Below are 19,480 nucleotides of genomic sequence, written 5' to 3'. Positions count from 1 at the left end.
TGTCTGGCAGACGGCGAATTATTTCCTCGGTCCATCTATTCACTTCCAGTTGTACTCCACATGCCTATAAGCCATGAGGCGTAAGTAGCGGTTAGGCGAAAGTAATCGCTGCGCATTCACTGGCTACACGGTATCTCTTGGGATCACCGGCGTCTTCAAGATTTCAAACGGGAGATGAGGTGCCGAAAAAACAAATATGGTTGGTGTGTTGGGCTGGCGCCTTATCAGTGCTCTCATCCGCATCCTCATGGACCCTGACTGACAACAGACGGCGGTGGCGCCGGACGGTTGATCGGGCTCCCACTGGGACCGAGCGTTTAGGAAGCAGTAGGTGCCGTCCAATTACCGCAAAAAGGCCTACCGTTTCCTCCAGGCTTATGGCAGCTTAACTTAGTGCTTGCCACAAAGTCGGTCTGTTTCCTGTCAGAGACGTAGCGGTGGGAGGGAGGATCCGCCCGCGCGGTCTAGCAGGAAGTAGTATCTCTCCGTTGATTCCTTCTCCACACGTCCCTCCTTTCTAAGCGCCCCGAAGCAAAGTCTTTGTCTGCTGCGCTTGGCGCGTAGCACGTGTCTGCGGGCGGAACGTTCTCCAACGTCTTGAGCCACTAGGTGACAGGCACCATCCACCTCGCTAGCAAAATAGTGAACCGATGTTTTGCGAGCCTTCGCGAGGTAGGATTGTGCACACCGCTCCCTCCCCCTTCGGCAGCAGGATCTTGGGTGTTTCGGGGGGTTAGGAAAGGGGCGGCTTGTATTTGGGCAGGCCGTATCCATCAGTTTGCAAACGCGGAAAGGAGAGACGCTGTGATTTCATTCGGGAAACGGAATTAAGGACAGTCCGAAAAGGGAAGCGGAAGTAGGGAAATGAGGCGGCCTGCTATTCGGCACAACCGAGTCATCATTATGCATCTGCCGGCGGTTTAGCTTTTCAGGGTCCGGCAACGCGGATCGAGGGTCTTGGAATGGTGGTGTTTGATGTTTTTTCGGGGCTCTCTTCGCCCTGCATTGTCTCAGGTGTGGGCATGCGGCAGCAGGGGCTCGGGGTGGGAGGCGCGGGTGGTGTCCGGTAAGGCACATAGGGTCACTCACTATCGGAAGGTTAGAATCCTGCCGCAAGGTTGCGCAACACATAGTTTAGGTGTGGAAGGGGGCGTGGCGGATGGACGGCGGGAGAAAGCTTTGACGAAGCGCCGCCCAAAGCGCGACCCTTGTTCCTGGTCGGTACCCGCCCCCCAAGCGAGCAAGGTCCATCCTGACCGCACCGCGCTGGTGCCGTTAAAGCGGCGAGCCGGATGGAAAGAGTGGCCCTCAGGACCATGCGCCTTCACGCGCTCGCTGACAGAAGAGTACAGGACAAAGCTCGGCGATGGGTTGATGAGTCGAGAGATAGCAAGGCCCTCTTTTCTCTTCTCTGCCTCTTACCCGCTCGCCGGCTGTCCCCAGCGCTGGGGCACGGCCTGCTGATTCTGCTTGCTTGCTCCAAAGTAGCGAGCGTGCTGGCTGACTGCCATCTGCTCGAACAACACTTCCCCCAGTCCTTCCCCACCCTTCTTGAATCCAGCTGCAAGGCGGGATGCCGTTTTCAACGACCGAGTTCTAGACTTGCGGACAGCGTTGCGGCAGCGGAGGCGGGAGAGGGGAACTCTGTATAGCTGCTGCAGCTAGAAGTAGCAGGCCAGCCCCGCGATGCTGGCCTTAGGTGTCTAGACCGTCCTCCAGCGAGCAGCTGCCAGCCGTTGCTGCAAGGCCCTCTGGCGTCTCTCCGTCATGCCAGAGCACGCGGGTGGAGCTGCACGTCTGTGGTAGCACTTCCGCCGGCAATGAGGCCCGGCCATCATCATCTCTCGATGGGCGGGCAGTTGGCGCCGGACGCCCAGTCAGCCATGGCCAATGCCATCGCACATGCACACGCAGCACACGCAGCACACGCCCGCAACAGCAAAGGCGTGCCCACATGCGCCTGCGGCCCAGGTGGGCAAAATGGAAAAAAAATTTCCAACCCAGTCCGTGACTTTCTTCGGCCAACAAAGCAAACATGGTGGTCACCACACACCGTCGCTCCATCCATCGTCCGTCAAACTCATCGCGCTAGCCAGCGCAGAAAACACCTCGAGGGCAACAGCTCACGATGGAGAAAACAAGTGCGACCAGAGATCCTTGGGGCGCGCGCACAGGTCTTCCGCGACTCGGCGACACTAGCCGTTAGCTCTGATGCCTTCGTGCCATTGGGCGAGTGGGCGGGCGGCCATGGCCTTTTCGTCCGTCAAACGCCAACGGGCGAGGAAAGCCAGCGTGGTGCCCACATAAGATGTACGTCCAACGAGCCAAAGAGTGGGGGCGGAAATAGGCCAAGGAGGGATGAACGCGACGGTGGAGCGGGTAGTGGCCATTGGACGACGACTGCCCTGCTACGAGACGGTAACGTTGGAAGAGAGAGTGTCGCTAGCAGACCGGAGTGTTTGCGCCCGGGCTGCCGCCGCCGTGTACCGGGGGTGTCGACAAGTGGGCAGGGGCGGATCACCGCCCGCTTCTGGCGTGGTGTGTCATTCGCTGCTGCTGGTGCCGTCGGTGCGCTGCAGCGAGTGCCCGTCGGGCAAGCCGCTGACGTAGCGGCGGTTTCTCTCTATCACGACGTATGACGGCGGTGTTGGCAGTGATGGTGCCCAGCAGAGCAACAACTTTGTTTTCCTTCTTTTTTTTCTATTTTTTATAACGGTGTTACACACGGTGTTGTCGCCACTATCTTGTGTGGCTGTGGGACATAAGAACTTGCCCGAGCGGGCCATGATCGTAGGTGCAACAGGCTGAAGATGGCTGCCGCGTGGCGCGTAATCGCGAGCGCAGAGCGGAGGGTCGGCAACGCGAACCGATTTCAAAGAGGCAGTGCCGTACCCGGGAGGCAGGTAATGGAGGGACGAGGGCGGCGTTGGTTGGTGAGATTCGCGACTCGGATGCGTGGCTGCGCGGTTGGCCGCGAGATCTGCCGCAGCTGGGTGCTTGAAGAAGGGATGGTCCCGGTGGAGATGGCGCCCTCGTCGCTGGGCTCGCTGGGCTCGCTGCCACGGCGGCTGTCTCTGATGACTCGGCGCTTTCGGGCTTTCTTTTTGGTCTGCTAGCTGCATTGCAGGCCCGGCCGATCTCTCGAGCAACGATAAGGCGAGGCCGATACATACATGTGAAGGATTCCTGTGGGAGCACGGGAGGTGGCGACGCGGAGGCGGACGGCATGTCCCCAGCCGATGGCAGCGGCCTTTTCCAGAAATTCCAGCGACGGCGGAGGCTGCGCCATGTGCTGCCGCGTCGTCTCGTCCCGTTGCGCCGTGTGGCCAACGAGGCGGCTGCCATGCCGAAACTAACCCTTGCCCTGCGTTACCCGTCGCAAGGCGAAAAAGATGTCAGCCCCACGTCCGCGACTCTCTCGCCGCGCAAATGATGACGGCTAGCTGTCTCAGGTCGAAGATCGTGACCTCATCCCACGTCTCCTTCGTACTCTGCGACAAGTCGGAGCGAAGCGTCTCTCGTCCAACCAGCGGAGCTGGAGCATCCCGCTTACAGCAGCATCACCTCCCCAGCAGCCTATCTCATCGCTCGCATCACTGCCCGTAACGGCAACCCTCGCAGCGGCGCCGGTCGTCGACACCGCCTGCTCCAAGCAACCCGCCAGCACAGTGCCCAACGCCGCCGATCTCTTGGCCTGCCATCCGCCACAAGCGGCAGTAAATCAGAAGAGTGAGGATCTTCCCGCTGCGGCAGCAGTAGCGTGTGAGAACAAGCATCGACGTGGCGCCAACGGACGGAACGAGGCGGTGGAGGCTGCGACAAGTGCGGCTTGAACGATGATCGACTGTTGACCGGCTGGCGCGTAGGTGGTAGTAGATGGTTGTGGTGTAGCAGCACGCACCGCGAAGAAAGCGCCGTCCGCTCGTTCGCTGCTTCCATCCTTCCATCCTTCGCTCGTGGCTCCCTCTGCTCCACAGGTGACACTCACCCCCGCCCTCGCCTTCGGGATGCCGATCTCGCCTTGACTGCTGGCTGCTCAGCTGCCTGCTGCTCTTTGTTGAACGTGCCGCAACCACCCATCACCGATGTGCCGTGACGCAAATAGTGGGCGGCGGGCATGGAGTTACCTCCGACGGGAACCCGTGCCTGCCCAACGACATGGCGTCACGCGGTGATTCGTCGCTTCCCCATTTCCTTGTTTCCTCCTTCGTCTCTAGCACCAAGAAGGAAACTTCGTTACCCTGGGCCCCAGCTTCGCTCTTTCCTTTTCGTCTCCTTACCGCCGGGCAGAAGCCAAAGCCAACAAAGCCCATCACCGCCCCGCAGGCCGCGCTAAGTGCGCTTAAAATCATGGAATGACGATGGTGGCATGGTGGACGGGCATGCCGTCATAGCGTTCCTGTTGCTCGGGTATCCCATCACGATCGTATTCTGCCCGGCGCCAGCCATTTAGCAAGCGAAGAAGAAAAACGGCAAGGGGCCGCGGGGAAGGACGAGGGAAGGAGGAGTGACTCCGACATACGGCCTCTCGAGCTATACCAGGACGTGCCACAAGGCCACTGGCCTAGCGAGTCGGCGGAGATTTGGTACAATAATAGAAAAAAAAAACCAACCAGGACCGCTCGCAGAACCGAGGTGTAGGTGTGGAACAATAATGCTGAGTCTTCCAGAGCTCTCTATTGTCAGGTGTATCATAGCATGATGGGCGGGCATGCCGAAGGGCAGCACGACCACTTTCTCCGCGAACAGGCCCTCGCACTTGCTCTCTCCCACACCCCACTCCACATCTTCCGAGGCTCTGATGCTCTCCGGCACGCTCATCTGCCGGTCGTCCCGCGCCGTGCTCTGCGAACCCACGCATGCGGCGGCATTTTATCCCAAATAGGGCAAAAACAAGTGGAGGACCGTCTGGTTGGTTCATCGTCACCACCTTTCTCCAGCAAAGAAAAACCACTCCCCCGCCAAGTCTCACGACCGAAAGAAAAAAATTGCGGAGCGATGGGGCTTGGCGCATGTTCATGTGGGCGGCGGATCATGCCGCTCGCTCGTCAAAAGAGGGGAGCAGCGAACGGATTTTGGCGATCAATCGACAGACGCAATGGTTCGACTTTATTTCCTTGCTGCTCACTTGATTTGTCCTGCAGCCCCGGGAAAGGCAAGAGCAGGAAGAAGAACAGGGAAAAAAGGCGGGCGCAGGTATCACCCGTTCATGTCGCGATGATTGATTCCCCATCTCCACAGAGCCCACTCCGCGTAAGTGGTGGATGGACGAGTGCGTTGGAAGGGAGCAGCAGGGAGGGTGCGAAGTGTTCGTCCAGCCACACGGCGCGTCGTACTCGCCCGTTGCTGCATTTGTTCGCGTGCGCGACGCGGCGAATGTTCACGTCCCTCCCAGCGTCGTCGTCGTATGTACCACCCATGGCTACGAGATGCGTATGGCACATTGCGTGTTACCCTACCAACGTGACCTGTGCGGTGGTGGCGGCAGCGGCGCCCATCCATCTCTCTGCAGGCGTCACGCTTCGCAACCGACGGGGCTCTGTGGCTTAATGCTACACCTTTTTTTTTTTTCAAACACACTACCAGAAGCACTACTATCGCACTATCATTCAGTTCTATTTGCGTAAACACGAAGATGACTCGACGGGTGACTCGCGGCTGCTCGGCAGCATCGCGTGGCGCTTTGGCGGCGGCTGGCGGCCTTGTGGGTTACCTAGTTGGTGGATGATAGTGGTGGTGTGTGTGAGGGTGGGCGGCCTCATTGCGGCCGGCTGGCTGGTTTGGGCCGGGCCGGTTACTGGAGGGAGGAAGCAGCCGACCAGCATGAGGGTGGGCGGGTGTGAGCAAGCGCGGGGAGCGGTACCTCGGCGAAGGATTGGAGGGGAGCGGCTGATGCCGCGCAGTGGTGGACGCAGGGACTCGCAAGTCGTCTGTTGGATTGGCCGCCGTGGTGGTGATGGAGGGCAGGCGCAACAGGTACACACATACGCCAAGGCGGCACCTGCGACCGACACTGCACGCCAGGTTGGCCGTTTAGATGGGGAGCTGTTCGTTTCTCCCCGCCTCTTCAGTGCACGCGTATGTACCAGCTGACGGGCGGCGGAGACGCAGCTTGTGTGCTGCTGATGCGACTGCTGGCGCGCCCGCTTGCGTATTCACCGCGCCGCCTTGCCGCTTTGCCGCTTGGCTGGTCGAGTATTTCGAGACATGCTGCTCGGTGTGGGCTGTGCAGGATGGTTTGATGAGCGATGACGAAGGCACCTTTACAGGGTATTCACAATCAAGGCGGCCGGGGTATTACTCACCGTCAATGCCTCTTCTTACCAAGCTGCGCGGCACGCGGCAAAAGCTACAACAGCGACTCCATGTGTTGTCGTCAGCTCACCAGCTCGTCGTTAGCGGCGGTGCGCAGTCCGGATTCCGATGCGCAGCGCGCCCAAACGGACCAAAAACCCGATGATTGTCGCGCCGCCCGTCGTGTTGTCGGGCGGCCCCTGCACATCCATGTCGCGATGGGCGTTGAAGAAATCAAACGGCACCATGGCACCCACTCGGTCTTCACACAGCAACTGAGACGGCCTCGGGCACCAAACCGCTTTGGTATTGAAATCGAGCGATCAAGCTGCCTGCCTGGTCTGCCTTGGTTTCTCGCGCATAACCCGCCTTCACTATGGGCTCGTAGAGTCCGTGCTCGCGCGGCTTCACTTGTTCAGGCTTGCCTGTCTGGCATGTGTACAGTAGTTCCATTCGCCCACGTGGACGGTGCTACTCCGACATCCCTGCCGTCGTGAAGAAACCTAAAGATGCCCGAATCCTTTCCCAATGCTAGTAAAAAGATGCACAACGCAGAACACCCACTCACGAATCCCTCCGCAAACGCCGGTAGCGCGGGGAAACCCCATGTTGGCCAGTCGAAAATGAAATTTGGGCGGGCCCAAGCGAATGTGGTGTGTTTGAAAAAAAGGGCCCACTTTCCAGCACTTGGTATGTGGGGACGAAATGTAACAACGCAACCGTGAAGCGAACGGCAGAAAATCCCAGCCCCAATCTCACCAAACCCCCCCTCTCCAACCCATGCCAGTGTAATCCCGATCCCTTGGTACCGAAAATGCCCGTGGTGAGGGTCGCGAATGACGAAGTGGCGAAGATCATGACGATGGCCATGCCGGATCACACGATGGCGACCCGACGGTGTGATCGACTGCTTGCCACTGACTACGTGGAGGTGGATCCTCCGCGCCTCACCATGATAATGAACGGACGGTGTGTTGCTGTCCCTCCGTCGGTCTCATCCTGCATTCAGGATGTGACAACACTAGTCTGTCAACCTGGTCGAAAACCCGGAAACGAAGACGCCGAAAATGTAGTGATGCGGATTTTTTGGGTGTTTGGTGGAACACGCGTCCCACGTGAATGAAAATGCTCAATCTCTCTCCCTTTGCTCCTGTGGTATCGCTGACACCGAAAATGCTGATGGAGATGACGCCCGCAGAATTGCCGAAGATCGAAGAAAACCAAGGACTCGAAAACCGAGGACTCGAAAACCGGGTCGTTACGCAGAAAATGTGTCGAAATAGGCCGTGTCGGGAAATGCTCGTCATAAACGACCATTCCGAGTAAGGAAGGTGCAGATGCTCAGTAGCTGCCCACCGAAGTTGGGCGCCCAGGAGACATCTGGCCCACCCGCCTCACTTCATCTTGAAGGAGCTTCTCGACGAGGTCGTTCCTAGAGTCGCAGAGACCGCCTGCGGACTTGGCTCCTGCCGTGAGGTAGTCGCCTCCCTGACCCTCGAGCTCGAGAGGAGTGACTGGCCCTGGGCTGCCCAGAGGGTTCAGACGGGGGCTGGCAGGCTTGCTGCCGGTAGCCATGTTGCGGGTGGCGTTGGCGATGAGCTCTCTCTGGTACATGTAGAGCTGCTGCTGAGCCTCCGAGTACTGCTTCTGCTGGGAGCGGGGCGAGGGCGGCGGCTGGGGGCTGTTGGGGTTGGTGCTCGGCGTGGTGGCAGCGCTGGAGCTGGACGAGGGGAAGTTGGCCGGATGGAAGCGTGGCAGCGAGGGCAGCCTGAGGTTGGATGAGCCGGAGCTGGGCTGGCGGTTGGCCCGGAAGCGAGGTGCCTGGGACGGGATGGCCAGAGAGTCGACTCCGGCCCTGGCGGAGAGGGTGCTGGGAGGAGACATGATGGCGGTGCGCGGGCGGGCAGACATGGTGGTGGTTGTGGGTGTGGGTGTGGGTGTGGGTTGGAGTAGTTCAGGCTGCCGGTTCCGGATGGTAGAACAGTGACTGCGTGGACCTTGAAGAGGCGTGGGGGAGGGTGCTTATATGTGTTGGGAGAGGCAGGTGTGGTCTCGAGAGAGATGTGAAGTGCTGGCGGGAGAGATGCCGGTGGAACAAGGAGGTGTCAGAAGGCCAGGAGCGGGGGGTGAGTGTTATAGATGGCTTGGTGCCGGGGGTGTTGCGGGCGCCGATAAAGCAGCAAGGCGTGCAAGGATTATTGTGGTGGAGATGCAATTCAAAAGGGCAGGGCAGACGCTGATCAGATCAACGGGCGGCCGGCTGCAAAGCGGTGCCAGGACGACAGGGTTTCAAGGGCTTGGTCCCTGGCGCCGGGCGCAGCGGCTCAGCAGAGCGTCGCACCGAGCGCAGCGACTGCCGGTGGGGCAGCACAAAGCAAAGGGTCGTGTGTGCGTGCCCGCGGGCCTGCGGGCCCTGTGCTGCGGAATGCGTGCGCTTTCGAGAGAGCTAGCTGTAAGGGGAGAAGAGGGGACGCGCCGCCGCAGCGTGATCAGCCCTGTCTCGTTCCCTCCTGCCTCGCGCCGCCCGACACTCGTGAGCCCATGACCCGATTTTGGTGATGACGATTGTGCAACAGACGGCCTTGGCGCCCTAACCACCGCCGACGAACGCCTTCGGGGCATGCAATCATGCACTCGACATCTGTCTGCCCGCGCGCCGTCGCACGCCGGCCTGCCTGCCCTACCCCTGCACGTGAGCGCTTGACCCGCCGCCTGCCTCTCCGACTGTTCCGTGCTGCTTCTGCTGCTTCTGGCGCCTTCCTGGCGCGTCGGGCGCCGCGCACTTGCGCCCTCACCACCGAATCGCGCGATCGATACCGCTGCTGCAGTCGCCCAAGCCGCGCTCTCCGCAGGCCTCCGGCTCGAGGGCAGCCGGCTTTGCGACCAGGGGCGCACCGCACATGTTTCCGCCCGCCGTCCAATCACCGCCGCATCGCCGCATCGCCGCATCGCCGGCGCCGTTGCACCTCTTCCCAGGACAATTGTCCGCTGCCAAAGGAGGCCACATGCAGCGCGCTAGAATGTTGTAGGGACGGGTTCCGGGGCGTGAGCTGACAGTCGTTCGTCGCACCCTGTGGCCAGAGTGGTCCCCCGGTCGTGGAGTCTCCATGCCACAGAAGACATGGCATTCCTCCGAACCGAGAAATGCTCTCTCGCTTGCTGCGGTGGAGAAGGCGAAGACAGACGGCGCGCTGCCCTTGCAGCAGCGCTCAGCCGTGTAGGCATACGAGATAAGCCAAAAATAACCGATCCTGTCAGCATCACGCATGCGGAAAGGCAAGAGAGAGGTTTGCTTCCTTCGACTAGAGCGCGCGCCTGGCGGGCTGTGCAACTTGGCGGTGCTGATGGATCTTCAATTGCCGCTGCGGTTGAGCCGTCGTGCGCGCCAGCAGTGCGCAGTCCTGCACGCGTCACACCGAAATCCTCAGAGCTCGCTCACCGATCAATTGACTGTCTGAACTGTTGAGCCAGCCAGCCTCGTTCGGAGCTCATCAAACCTGGCAAAAGCATGTGCAAGGGCGGCGCGGCCCTTCGTCCTTCCGCCATGCATGTTTCATTGGCGCGCCATATCCAATCGAATGATTGAACCCTCGTGCCATCCCAACGCCCGCCGATGCTCTGATGCTCTGATGCTCTGCTGCTCTGCTGCGTGGTCGTCAGGAAGCAGCTCTGCGGCGCAGCCGAACGGGCCCGGCTAAGCGGCCTCCGCACTGCGTGCCATTCATCTCCAGCTGCAGCGCCAGCACCGGCAGGAGAGCACCGGCAGCAGCACGCACGGCGCAGCAAATAATCGCTCTTTTTCTTTCCAGCAGTCGATCTGCCGCCGACACGCAACAAAGGAAGCATAGGGTATGCGGATCCATCGGACGGCTTCTTCCAGAAGACCACAATATGCACCCGCCTGACGCCCACCCCCCCTTCTGCGAACCACCAATCGCCCGGCCATAGCAGGTACACTAAGAACCGCGGTTGGCTGGCGCGCGCACGCGAGGCACGGTCACCCCCCTCAATCACTCGAATGCGATAGAAATCGCAAAAGGCCGCACGCGAATCCGCGTCGGCCCACGAATCGCTATCGCATATTGCTCATCCATGCTCTCCTTTTCCGCCCAGGGTGCCCCGCTGCGCCAGAGAACCGCATCGAAAACCCCGCATTCTTACGCATGCAGAGCGGCGACAGCACTTCGAACACGCGTTTATGCAGTCCCCCATCAGGCTGTTCCTCCTGGCAAAGGACCAATGTCCGGACGGGGATCCGCCAATGATCTACGATCTGTGATGGTCCTGGGGCCGTAAGGAGAGGCATGCACGAGAAAAAAAAAGAAGCGGCAAACCCTTTCAGCCAAGCTGCATGCATGTCTCATGGCAAGTGATTCCGGATCGGCGCGGCAGAGCGCGAGAAATGGATATTGCGACAACCGCGCATAGCCGCCGCCAAATTGTGTACATACATGGGCATAAAGAAAGGAGAGATCGGGACGCTCGAGGTCACGATAGATTGGAAACCGAATGCAAGAGCTATCGGTTACGGTATAATGCGGGATTGCATTACATCCGGAGCGTCCCGACTACTGCACCTATCCGAATAGACAAAGAGTGTAGACAAGCATTCGGTTGCCCGCCATGCACAGGGTGCGCGCAGATGCCTCTTTCAAAATTGTGTAACAATGCCAAACGTTCAGCCTCTGTTTGCTGAGACGCCTAATCGATAGTCGATAGTTACACACGTTACTGCAGTTCCAAGCCAGGTCCTTCTGGGCTTCAAAATCGCAAACATCGAAGTCGAAGTCGAACACTCGAACACCCCCGCCCAACGCCAGCACGACAAGACCAACCCATTTACACCAGAATCGCCAACCAGTCCTTTTTTTGTCGGTACCCGCTACGCCATAAAGCCAACTCGTAATAAAGACCCGCCAGCATCACCGCCAGTTGCCTTGACTAAGTTTGAGAAGTCCTTCCACACAGCCTAGCTCTTCGCCGCTTGAGACACTTGTTCTCTGGCTGTGGGCGCCCGCACCGCCCATGAACGCGCGAATTTCGTCATCGTCTTCTATGTTACTAGTGCGAGTGGTCTGTAGCCTCCTGTGCGGCGTGGCCTTTAGCCCTTTCTCGCGGTCCATCATAACGCCGAGGCTAGCACCTGTACTCATGATATTTGTGTTCTCGCCCAAGACCCTGCGTCGTGGCTGACCGGACTGTTGACCGGCGGTGGGGTGTTTGATGCGACGTAGGCTAGCACCAGGAACCCCTGGTTCCCAATTCTCCTTGTCAGACTCTGTCTGTGGTATCTCGAAGCCATCGTCATCGACCTTCCTTGTGATGGCAGATTGACTCTTCTTCAATGGTGTCTTGCTCACAGGTGCCGCCTTGCCTTGAAGGCGTCCTTGAGACGATGAAGAGCGAGACAAAGGCGGTCGGTGAGTGCTCTTTCCATCAAGCTTGACACGCTTTGCCGAGCTTTGGGGGAGAAGCTGAGCATTACGCTTGTTAGGGTTTAGCTTCAATGCTTCTCTGCTAGCAGAGCGTATAAGACCAATGGCATCCGCTGCGGAGCCACTTCCTTCCTGGTTGGCCTTTTCAGTCAGGGAATTTCTTGCGTCGCTATCGCACCAGAATTCCCAGGCTCTAGAGTCCCGAGACCGTCCTGAGAAAGAGCGTTGGATACCTTGGGGCGATTGAGCTTGCTTATGGTCGTTCAACGCGGCAGCACTGTAACTGCGACGAAGGCCCTCCGTTCTCTCGCACACCGGCGCTGGATCCGGCTGAGACCGAGGCGGGGATGGAGAGTCCTCGCCAGTGATGACTCTAGCCATTCCATCTTCAGACATCGATAGTCGCACAAATGAACTGGACTTTTTCAGAGTCCGAGAAGACGCCTGCTCCTGGGACGACGGCACCGAGCCTGGCTTCTCCGTGGTTGCTTCCTCATGAGTGCGGATGAAAGACTGGCTACGGCGGTTCGCGAGGTAGCCGATGCCCTGGCGCTGGCTTTCTTGCGATGATGGAGGCGGCTGTGAGCCACCAAACTCTGCGGGTCCAGCGTCACCGGATGGGACTGGGGTCTCTCGCAGTTCAGTTGCCACATTTGTCGTTTGGGATTCGACGTTCGTCAAGTCTGCGGCAGACGGGGAGGGGATCTTCTCTGGTAAGTGCACAGTTTCAAGAGCTGGAGACTTGGCTGGGGTCTCTTGAGGCCTGTTTGAGTTGTTCAGCGACGCCGCTGTGGCATCTGCTGTGTGTTCTTCGTGCTCCCCTGTTTCGGCATCGTCTGAATTCGGAGCGGACGAGGATGGCTCTGTGATGGTTCCTTGGGAACTGGACAAGTGCGATTGTATTTCGTGCGGTTCGAGTGGCTTCGATTTGCGACGCGTGTTTTGGCGGCGGTTCTGGAACCAGATCTGGTGGTGCGTATGGTTAGCATGGCGTAGCATGTAAGTGGCCCATGCGGGGATCCCTACCTGCACCTCCTTCTCGCCAAGAGCGACGCGCTTCACGATCTCGAGACGCGCAGCCTTGTCCGGTTTGCTGTCCTTCTGATATTCCGCCTCCAGTATCTTCTGGTCCTCGGGGCTTTTGCGCGCAAACCGGCATTAGCATCATTTCGACGGCACATGAAGCTGGGGGGGGTTCCACGCCCTGGTGCGGCCAGGCATGAACGCGTCTCGCGCCACTGACAGCGCGAAGAAGCACAACAAGAGAAAGGCTGACCTTGTTCGTCTCCGTTTCTGGCGTGCAAGAGGTTTATTGTCGACATCGGGTGGGAGGTTGCTTCTGACGGTATCGGGGGAGTGCACGAGGAATGCGAGGCTGCCTGAGGGCGGGCTCGACAGCTTCGTCGCGTCTGCTGGCGGGGTGGTAGAGCCGGGATCGCTCATGGCGACAGGCAGGAGCAGGCAAGGTAAAATGGAAAAGCTACGAGAGCAGCGAGGGATAGAAGATAGGGTATGGGTGCGACAGCTCGTATGGCGAGGCACGCGTGGTGGAGAATGCGCGTGTGTCGAGATCGGCGGCACAACGGCTGCCCTCGTCGACCCCGGGATGATGACGCGAGGCGCGACCGCAGACAGCAGCACGCGCTCCCTTCACAGAACCGGCACCCTCCAGCACCCCGCCAGGCGCCGCACAGCTCGCCCGCGTCCAGCATCCAGTTCGCATCATGCCGCGCACAAGCATCCACCTCCCCGTTGACTTGTTGTCGCGCACAGCACGCGCTTTCACGTGAGTCGCCACGCGTGGGGAACTCCGCCTGGCGCCCCGCTCTCCGTACCGTCCTTCTGTTGTGGTCGCTGAGGCGCGACTCGTGCGCGTCCTGTGCGCCAGCCCTATGCATTGAGGCCGCCGGGCCCCGGACCGCTCTTTACTCCTGTCGGAACATATGACCGGGTCGGACGTGGACTGCGTGGGACGGCATGAGGCGACTGGCCAGGCAACAAGCACTCTAGGCCAGCCCGCGAGACGTGAAGCGTAAGACCGGACGAACCTCTTTCCCGTACCGTCGCCAGATGAGCCTCACTGGACCTTCGTCGTGACCACACGCCACGGCGGCCTCTGGATTTCTCAAGCCGCTTCACTCGATCTATTGGCCATGCTCATCGTCTTTACTTCATATGCAGTCTACTTGAGTCAGTATTTTGCCTCTCATCTCACAGCAGCTTAGGCAGACGCCTGGGATATGCGAAAGTCCTTCCGTGACCCTGTCCTGCACAGGCTTACCTCACATTCCGATTCGGTCCTTTCCAACGTAGAATCTTGGTGCCAACGTGTGGTACGGCCTCCTGCAACCGACGACATTCTCTCACCCGTTCACCTTGTAGTAGTCTGTGTTGACACCAAGACTTTTCCTGCTGATGGGAGCTTGTTCCGCCATTGGACAAGATGCCACTATCTCCGATGGCCTCTATGCAGGTGTTCGAAGGACAAGGTTAGCGTAGGCTGTAGTGAGAAAAAGAAAATTGTTCAGTTTCGGTGTCCCGCGGCCGACAAGACGAGGCCGAAACTACACACTCACCGCCAGTGGCGTCGGAAGGATAACATGACCTGGTTCTTCTGGCGCCGTCCTTCGGGTCATCGGATCATGTCACTGCCACAAAGACCGGTTCCAGGAGTGCCATTGGTCGCCTCTACCGCAGCCTCCAAGGGATAATATAAGTGCGCAGCAAAAGTTTGTTCAGTTCGCTGAGCCCTTGTCTTCACTTCACAGCCAATCAGACCCTATAAGCCACAGGTCCCGAGTAGCTACCCTCCATCACCATTCGGTTTGCGGACCCCACGCGGCCGGGACGGATTTGGGACCGCAACGGCCGGCTGTTTTCACCGCCACATGGTGTTGGAGGTGTACGTACGACCTCTGCGGGGTCCGCTTCGGAACCATTTTCCAAACCAAGTTGGTGGTACTAGTTCGTCGGTAGCGGGCGTTCTGGCTGCGGCCACTTCTCCTGAGTCAGGCAGTAGTCCCAGAGTCTTGTGAGGTCTCTGGGCGTTCTCCGGCTGGCAAGCCACACAGGCTATTTCTGGCTGGCCACCACAGACGCGGGATTTCCAGCTCCCAGTTCGTCGGAAATCGCCTCCTTTACCGTTGTGACCACGATCTTGGGATTATGGCAAACCGCAGCACAAAGTGTCTCGGTCGACTCGCAGCCAACCACCAGACACAACCCACTTGACTCGATAGCCGGGCTTGGGACAACGGACGCAGGCAACAGCTGCTCCATATTTTTTTTTCTCAATACCCCCGACAGCGCCCATCAGTGGAGCGATGAGAAGCCGTCTTAGGCCACTCATCTTTCGCTTCAGCCTTTCGGGACTGCCGTCCTGCTTCCCCGGGATTCTTGCTGAGTGTACGGTCACTGGCCACCGATACCACCTTGTCATCACCCTCTTGATAACTGGCTAGCATTTCTAGGCATCTACACCCAAATCGTAACTATCGACCGATCCCGACTCTGGGATTCTGCTAAGATGAAGCTTTTACTGGAGGCCACATACAGATTCCAGTCAATAGGGGGGCCGTTTGTGAGTCAAGCTTTGGCGAACAGCCTCATGATCTTGCATTCCAGATTTAATTGACGCCTTGGATGCTACTTAGCACTTGCTTGCGGCTCTATTGCCCAATTAGTTGAAAGAGGGGAGGCTCAACTATTTAATCCGAAACCTCCTCGTTGGAACAGCCGCATGATCTCCAAACACCCCACCCAAAAACCATTCCAACATCATGCGTGTCGCAGTTGCGGGAACCAGCGGCTTGGCGCAGCTTATCGCACACTATGTTAGAGAGGAAACAAGCCACCAACTTGTATTGCTCTCGAGGAAGGTAAATGCCACTTTCTTACTTTTGCCCAAGCTCGGATTCCATCAAATTCCGACTCGGTTATCATCACCAAAGGCACAGAAGACCATTCAACGGTACCAGGGGTACTCGATCCATGATATGGAAACTTCTTAATTCCTAGGTTCCTGATACGGTCTGAACTCTTGGTCGGCATGGAGTGTGAATACCTGGCGGTCGCAATCTGTTAGCCTGCCCCGCCATTTCGAAGTGGCACTAGGCTGGCTATTACCCTTTCACGGGTTGCTACAACTACTAGGCTTCTCCGGCGGCGGCCTTGGCTGTATGCACGCCGCTTGGTTGTGCCCGGCCCTCCTGCAGGGCATCATCATTCAGCTACCGCCTTGACATCCACGCTTTGCTCTTTTTCGCCATCAGATTCCGTTAAAAACCCTGTCTGTTAGTTGCTCCAAGCACTGACTGTCTCTTAGGCACAACCGAATCTCGAGTCCAGAGGCTACCAGACCCAAGTAGTGAGCTACGATGACTTGAGCTCTCTTGAGCATGCCCTAGCGGGCATAGACATCGTGATCTCCACAATCAGCGGCCCTCCGCAGTTGGCGCTCATCAAGGCATCGGTCAACGCAGGTGTGCATCGCTTTGCGCCTGCCGAATTCGAGGGTCCTCCATCCTTGCGACAGGATAACGATCCATTAGACCGTGGCAGGGCGTCTGCTTTGGCATACCTTCAACACTACCGCCCATACTTTGAAGCTACAACCGTCTTCGTATGCGGCATCTTCTACGAGCGCTTTCAACCAGGCGGGCTGGCTGCTGGCCGTCTGGGATCCTCGGCAGGAATCGGTCAGGAAGGACACTACATTCTGGACCTCCGCTACATGGCTGCACAGGTGCCGGCGTACGATTCGGCAAATCACCCGTCCTATGTTTGCATGACGGCCGCCCAAGACGCTGCACGACTGGTCGTCGCAGCTCTAGACATGCCTACGTGGCCACCTGAGTTTCGGATGTGCGGCGAAAGGCTCAAAGTCTATGATTTGGTCTCTATCGCTCGAAGTGTTCGAGGTGAGTGGATGAGGCTGTAGCAACCAGGCCACTTGGCACTTCTTTTGCCGTATGAATGCTGACCCACGGATAAACAGGAAGGGAGTTCTACGCCGAGCCCACGGTCGAAAGTACGCAGACGCTGAGGTACAAGGCATCGCTTGCATCGACGCAGACTGAGCAGTTGAGGCTGCAGAATCTTGCTGCCACAGCTGACGGTCAACACGACTTCACGGATACGAACCTCAACAGCTATTTCCCTCACATCCGCATGACTCGATTTAGAGACTGGCTGGCATCTGCCTGGGCTGGCGTCCCTTAGATATCCGGCCATGCACAATGGTGAAGGGATGATACGGGACGCCGAATGTCCCAACCCCAAGCCGGTGGATACCATACCTGGACATAGGATGGAAAATGATGAAGGAGTACGATCACTGCAGCGCAGTAAGCAAGGTTTGAGACTTTGACACTCATCGGCAAGAACTGGTCAAACCCCCTTCTTTCTTTCTTTCTTTCTTTCTTTCTTTCCTTTTGTGTGCGTTCAGGCGTGGCCTCAGGGCTTGGGATCCAGATTGATACGGCAAGTGGACTGGATGACCGCAATGCTGAGTAGGCATTCAGCAACCCTCACCCCTCTTCTTCTACGATTTTTTCCTTTCGGTGTTGTCGTTAATAGAATGCTTTTGATACAACTATATGTTCACGGACAAGTCCATGCTATGTTGTGGAGACCAATCGCATGCAGGAAGACTACGGGGACGCTTTGGACCCTCAACAGTCTTCCACACAGCCACTATTGCCTATCCGCCGAGGAAAGCTATCGGGTTGCCACCTCGGTTGCTGACGGCAGCAAAAGGCGACTGGCGCCTAGAGATGCAAGGGAAAATAAACCTTAGGTCTCAGCCACTACGTATGCTTGCTTACTCTTGTGCGACCCATTTTTGCCTAAGGTTCTCTGGGCCTGGCCGAAACTGGCCTCGTATCGCAGGTTGCAGTTTGAAAATGTACCCTGTTAGTGTAGTTATCGGCTGTAGCTGGCGCCGGCTCGCGGCGACTATGGCGCTCTGGCCGTTGGGTCTCGGCCCGGGGCATGGACTTCAGTGACGCGGTAAGGCTGGTGGGTGCCGTGATATTCTCGCAACCCAGCTTGGAAAGCCATGCACCAGCAAATGCGGTGGAGGCGGGTTGCGTCATAACGGGGTGAAAAAAACGTAGGATGCCAAGCGGAGAGGGGAGTTGCGGCATGGGCGGGGAGGCGGGCGGCGATCGCAAATGCGATTGCCCTTCTTGAATCTTCGATCTCTGCAGTTTGATGTGACCATGGGCCTTGCGCATCAGCGCGGAGGTGGGGCCCATTTGCACAGGCGCGTTCGGTACAATTGCGTGCCTGTGATGTCAGCTGCCCCACCAAAGCCTTTCTGGCAACTGCCCCTCTGCTTGTGCTCACCATGCCGCAAGCTACAAAAACACAGCTTCCGCGCTCTGGACCAATTCATCTTCTACACACACCACTTTCTGTGATACCCCAATCCCAGCTTCCAAACTTCCAAACACTCTGCGACAAATTTCCGTCACATTCTCCACCACAAATCCATCATCATGCCTGTCACCAACAACGTGTAAGTGACAAGTGCTAAAGCTTCGCCACTAGTCAAAGGTTTCAGGGCTAATTCGACGCAGCCCCATCTCCGGTGTTGACAGCGCCAACCCCAAGACTGTCGAGGAGCGCAAGGCCGAGCTTCCTCTGCCCGACCAGCCTCCCACCGCGTCCGACTGGCAGTCCGCTGACGCCCGCAACGTCAACGTTGGCTCCGGCAAAGTCTCCGACGACATCTCCTACGGCAGCGGTGCCAGCACTCTGCGCGAACCCACCACCAGCGACGAGAACATCGATGTCGGCAGGACCGCCAAGGATGGTCTCGGCGGCCTTCCCAACGACGCCGTCACCAAGGAGAAGCGGGGCCATACCGGCACCCAGGAGACCAGACAGTAAACGATGGATGGCGAAGGGATTTGGGCTGAAGGATGACACTTCCCCTGGCGGCCATTGATTGGCGCAGTCTATACCTTGAGCGGTTTCTTAAATATCATGCCAAGGGTGAACCTGGGCGCTTAACGTGTACTATAGAGATCCGGCCATGGATCATTGAAATGAATGATGATCAAAGCAAATGTTGTGTTCGCGCTCGTGAGAAGAGGGGTTGTATCACCAGAATTCTTTTGAACTGTCGCCTTGAGGAGGCATCCGAATTCGAAGCTTTAAATCCAAACCAAACGTGAATACGTCTAGAGAGTATTTCTAACTGCTAGCATACATTGTGTTCGATGCAGTGAGCTTCAAAAACGCACCGCTCTAGGTGCGACTAGGATATGGAGTCCACAGTGTGCGAGTCGCCCCGCTGCTGTGACGTCTTACAGGAACACCCAAATTGTAAAGTCGCCACTTTGGCGAGCATGCATCTACTCACAATTGCAGCGTTGGCTTGCATATGGAAATCCAAGGCTCGATATTATCGCAAAAGTGCAGTGTTCTAGACTAATCGGCGTCGGCTGAACTGGTGATTGTGAAGGGCGATCTATGGCATGCGGGGCAGATTGGCAGGCTGGTTCATGGATAGTCTAGCTATCGTCACCACACGGGAGCCCGACCTCCACAGTTTATGCACGTATGATGTCACTATGGTGGAAGACATTTCTGGCAAATGACATATATTCCTGCTTTACAGAGCCCCTGCAGAGTATATCTTCAGCACGGCAGACTCCCTGCACATACCAAGCTACCCCTCACCTCCAGTCCGGAACAGACAGAGCTTCGCGATTCACGCAACTACACAGTTTTCCACGTCCATC

General features: G+C 57.9%; 4 protein-coding genes across 4 annotated transcripts; 2 read left to right on the top strand and 2 right to left on the bottom strand.

The window, feature by feature from the left end:
* Nucleotides 1-7,635: 7,635 nt before the first annotated feature.
* BKCO1_3200011 (uncharacterized protein) lies at nucleotides 7,636-8,205 on the bottom strand (the record flags this gene model as incomplete). Its single annotated transcript, XM_020274392.1, has 1 exon — nucleotides 7,636-8,205. One exon carries the CDS (start codon nucleotides 8,203-8,205, stop codon nucleotides 7,636-7,638), a length of 570 nt encoding a protein of 189 aa, XP_020129486.1.
* A 3,011-nt stretch (nucleotides 8,206-11,216) lies between these two features.
* BKCO1_3200010 (homeobox transcription) lies at nucleotides 11,217-13,172 on the bottom strand (the record flags this gene model as incomplete). The annotated part of the gene is made up of 3 exons (XM_020274381.1): nucleotides 11,217-12,695; nucleotides 12,756-12,867; nucleotides 13,006-13,172. 3 exons carry the CDS (start codon nucleotides 13,170-13,172, stop codon nucleotides 11,217-11,219), a joined length of 1,758 nt encoding a protein of 585 aa, XP_020129487.1.
* A 2,336-nt stretch (nucleotides 13,173-15,508) lies between these two features.
* BKCO1_320009 (isoflavone reductase family protein) lies at nucleotides 15,509-16,949 on the top strand (the record flags this gene model as incomplete). Its single annotated transcript, XM_020274484.1, has 3 exons — nucleotides 15,509-15,607; nucleotides 16,054-16,648; nucleotides 16,726-16,949. 3 exons carry the CDS (start codon nucleotides 15,509-15,511, stop codon nucleotides 16,947-16,949), a joined length of 918 nt encoding a protein of 305 aa, XP_020129540.1.
* Nucleotides 16,950-18,229: 1,280 nt separating this feature from the next.
* On the top strand, nucleotides 18,230-18,623 carry BKCO1_320008 (tubulin gamma chain protein; the record flags this gene model as incomplete). The annotated part of the gene is made up of 2 exons (XM_020274473.1): nucleotides 18,230-18,249; nucleotides 18,311-18,623. The coding sequence occupies 2 exons, from the start codon at nucleotides 18,230-18,232 to the stop codon at nucleotides 18,621-18,623; spliced, it is 333 nt and encodes a 110-aa protein (XP_020129541.1).
* Nucleotides 18,624-19,480: the final 857 nt, after the last annotated feature.

This window comes from Diplodia corticola (assembly GCF_001883845.1).
Source record: "Diplodia corticola strain CBS 112549 chromosome Unknown scaffold32, whole genome shotgun sequence".
Classification (NCBI taxonomy): domain Eukaryota; kingdom Fungi; phylum Ascomycota; class Dothideomycetes; order Botryosphaeriales; family Botryosphaeriaceae; genus Diplodia; species Diplodia corticola.
The sequence above is the reverse complement of the archived record's forward strand: the minus strand, read 5'-3'. Positions and strand labels throughout refer to the sequence as shown.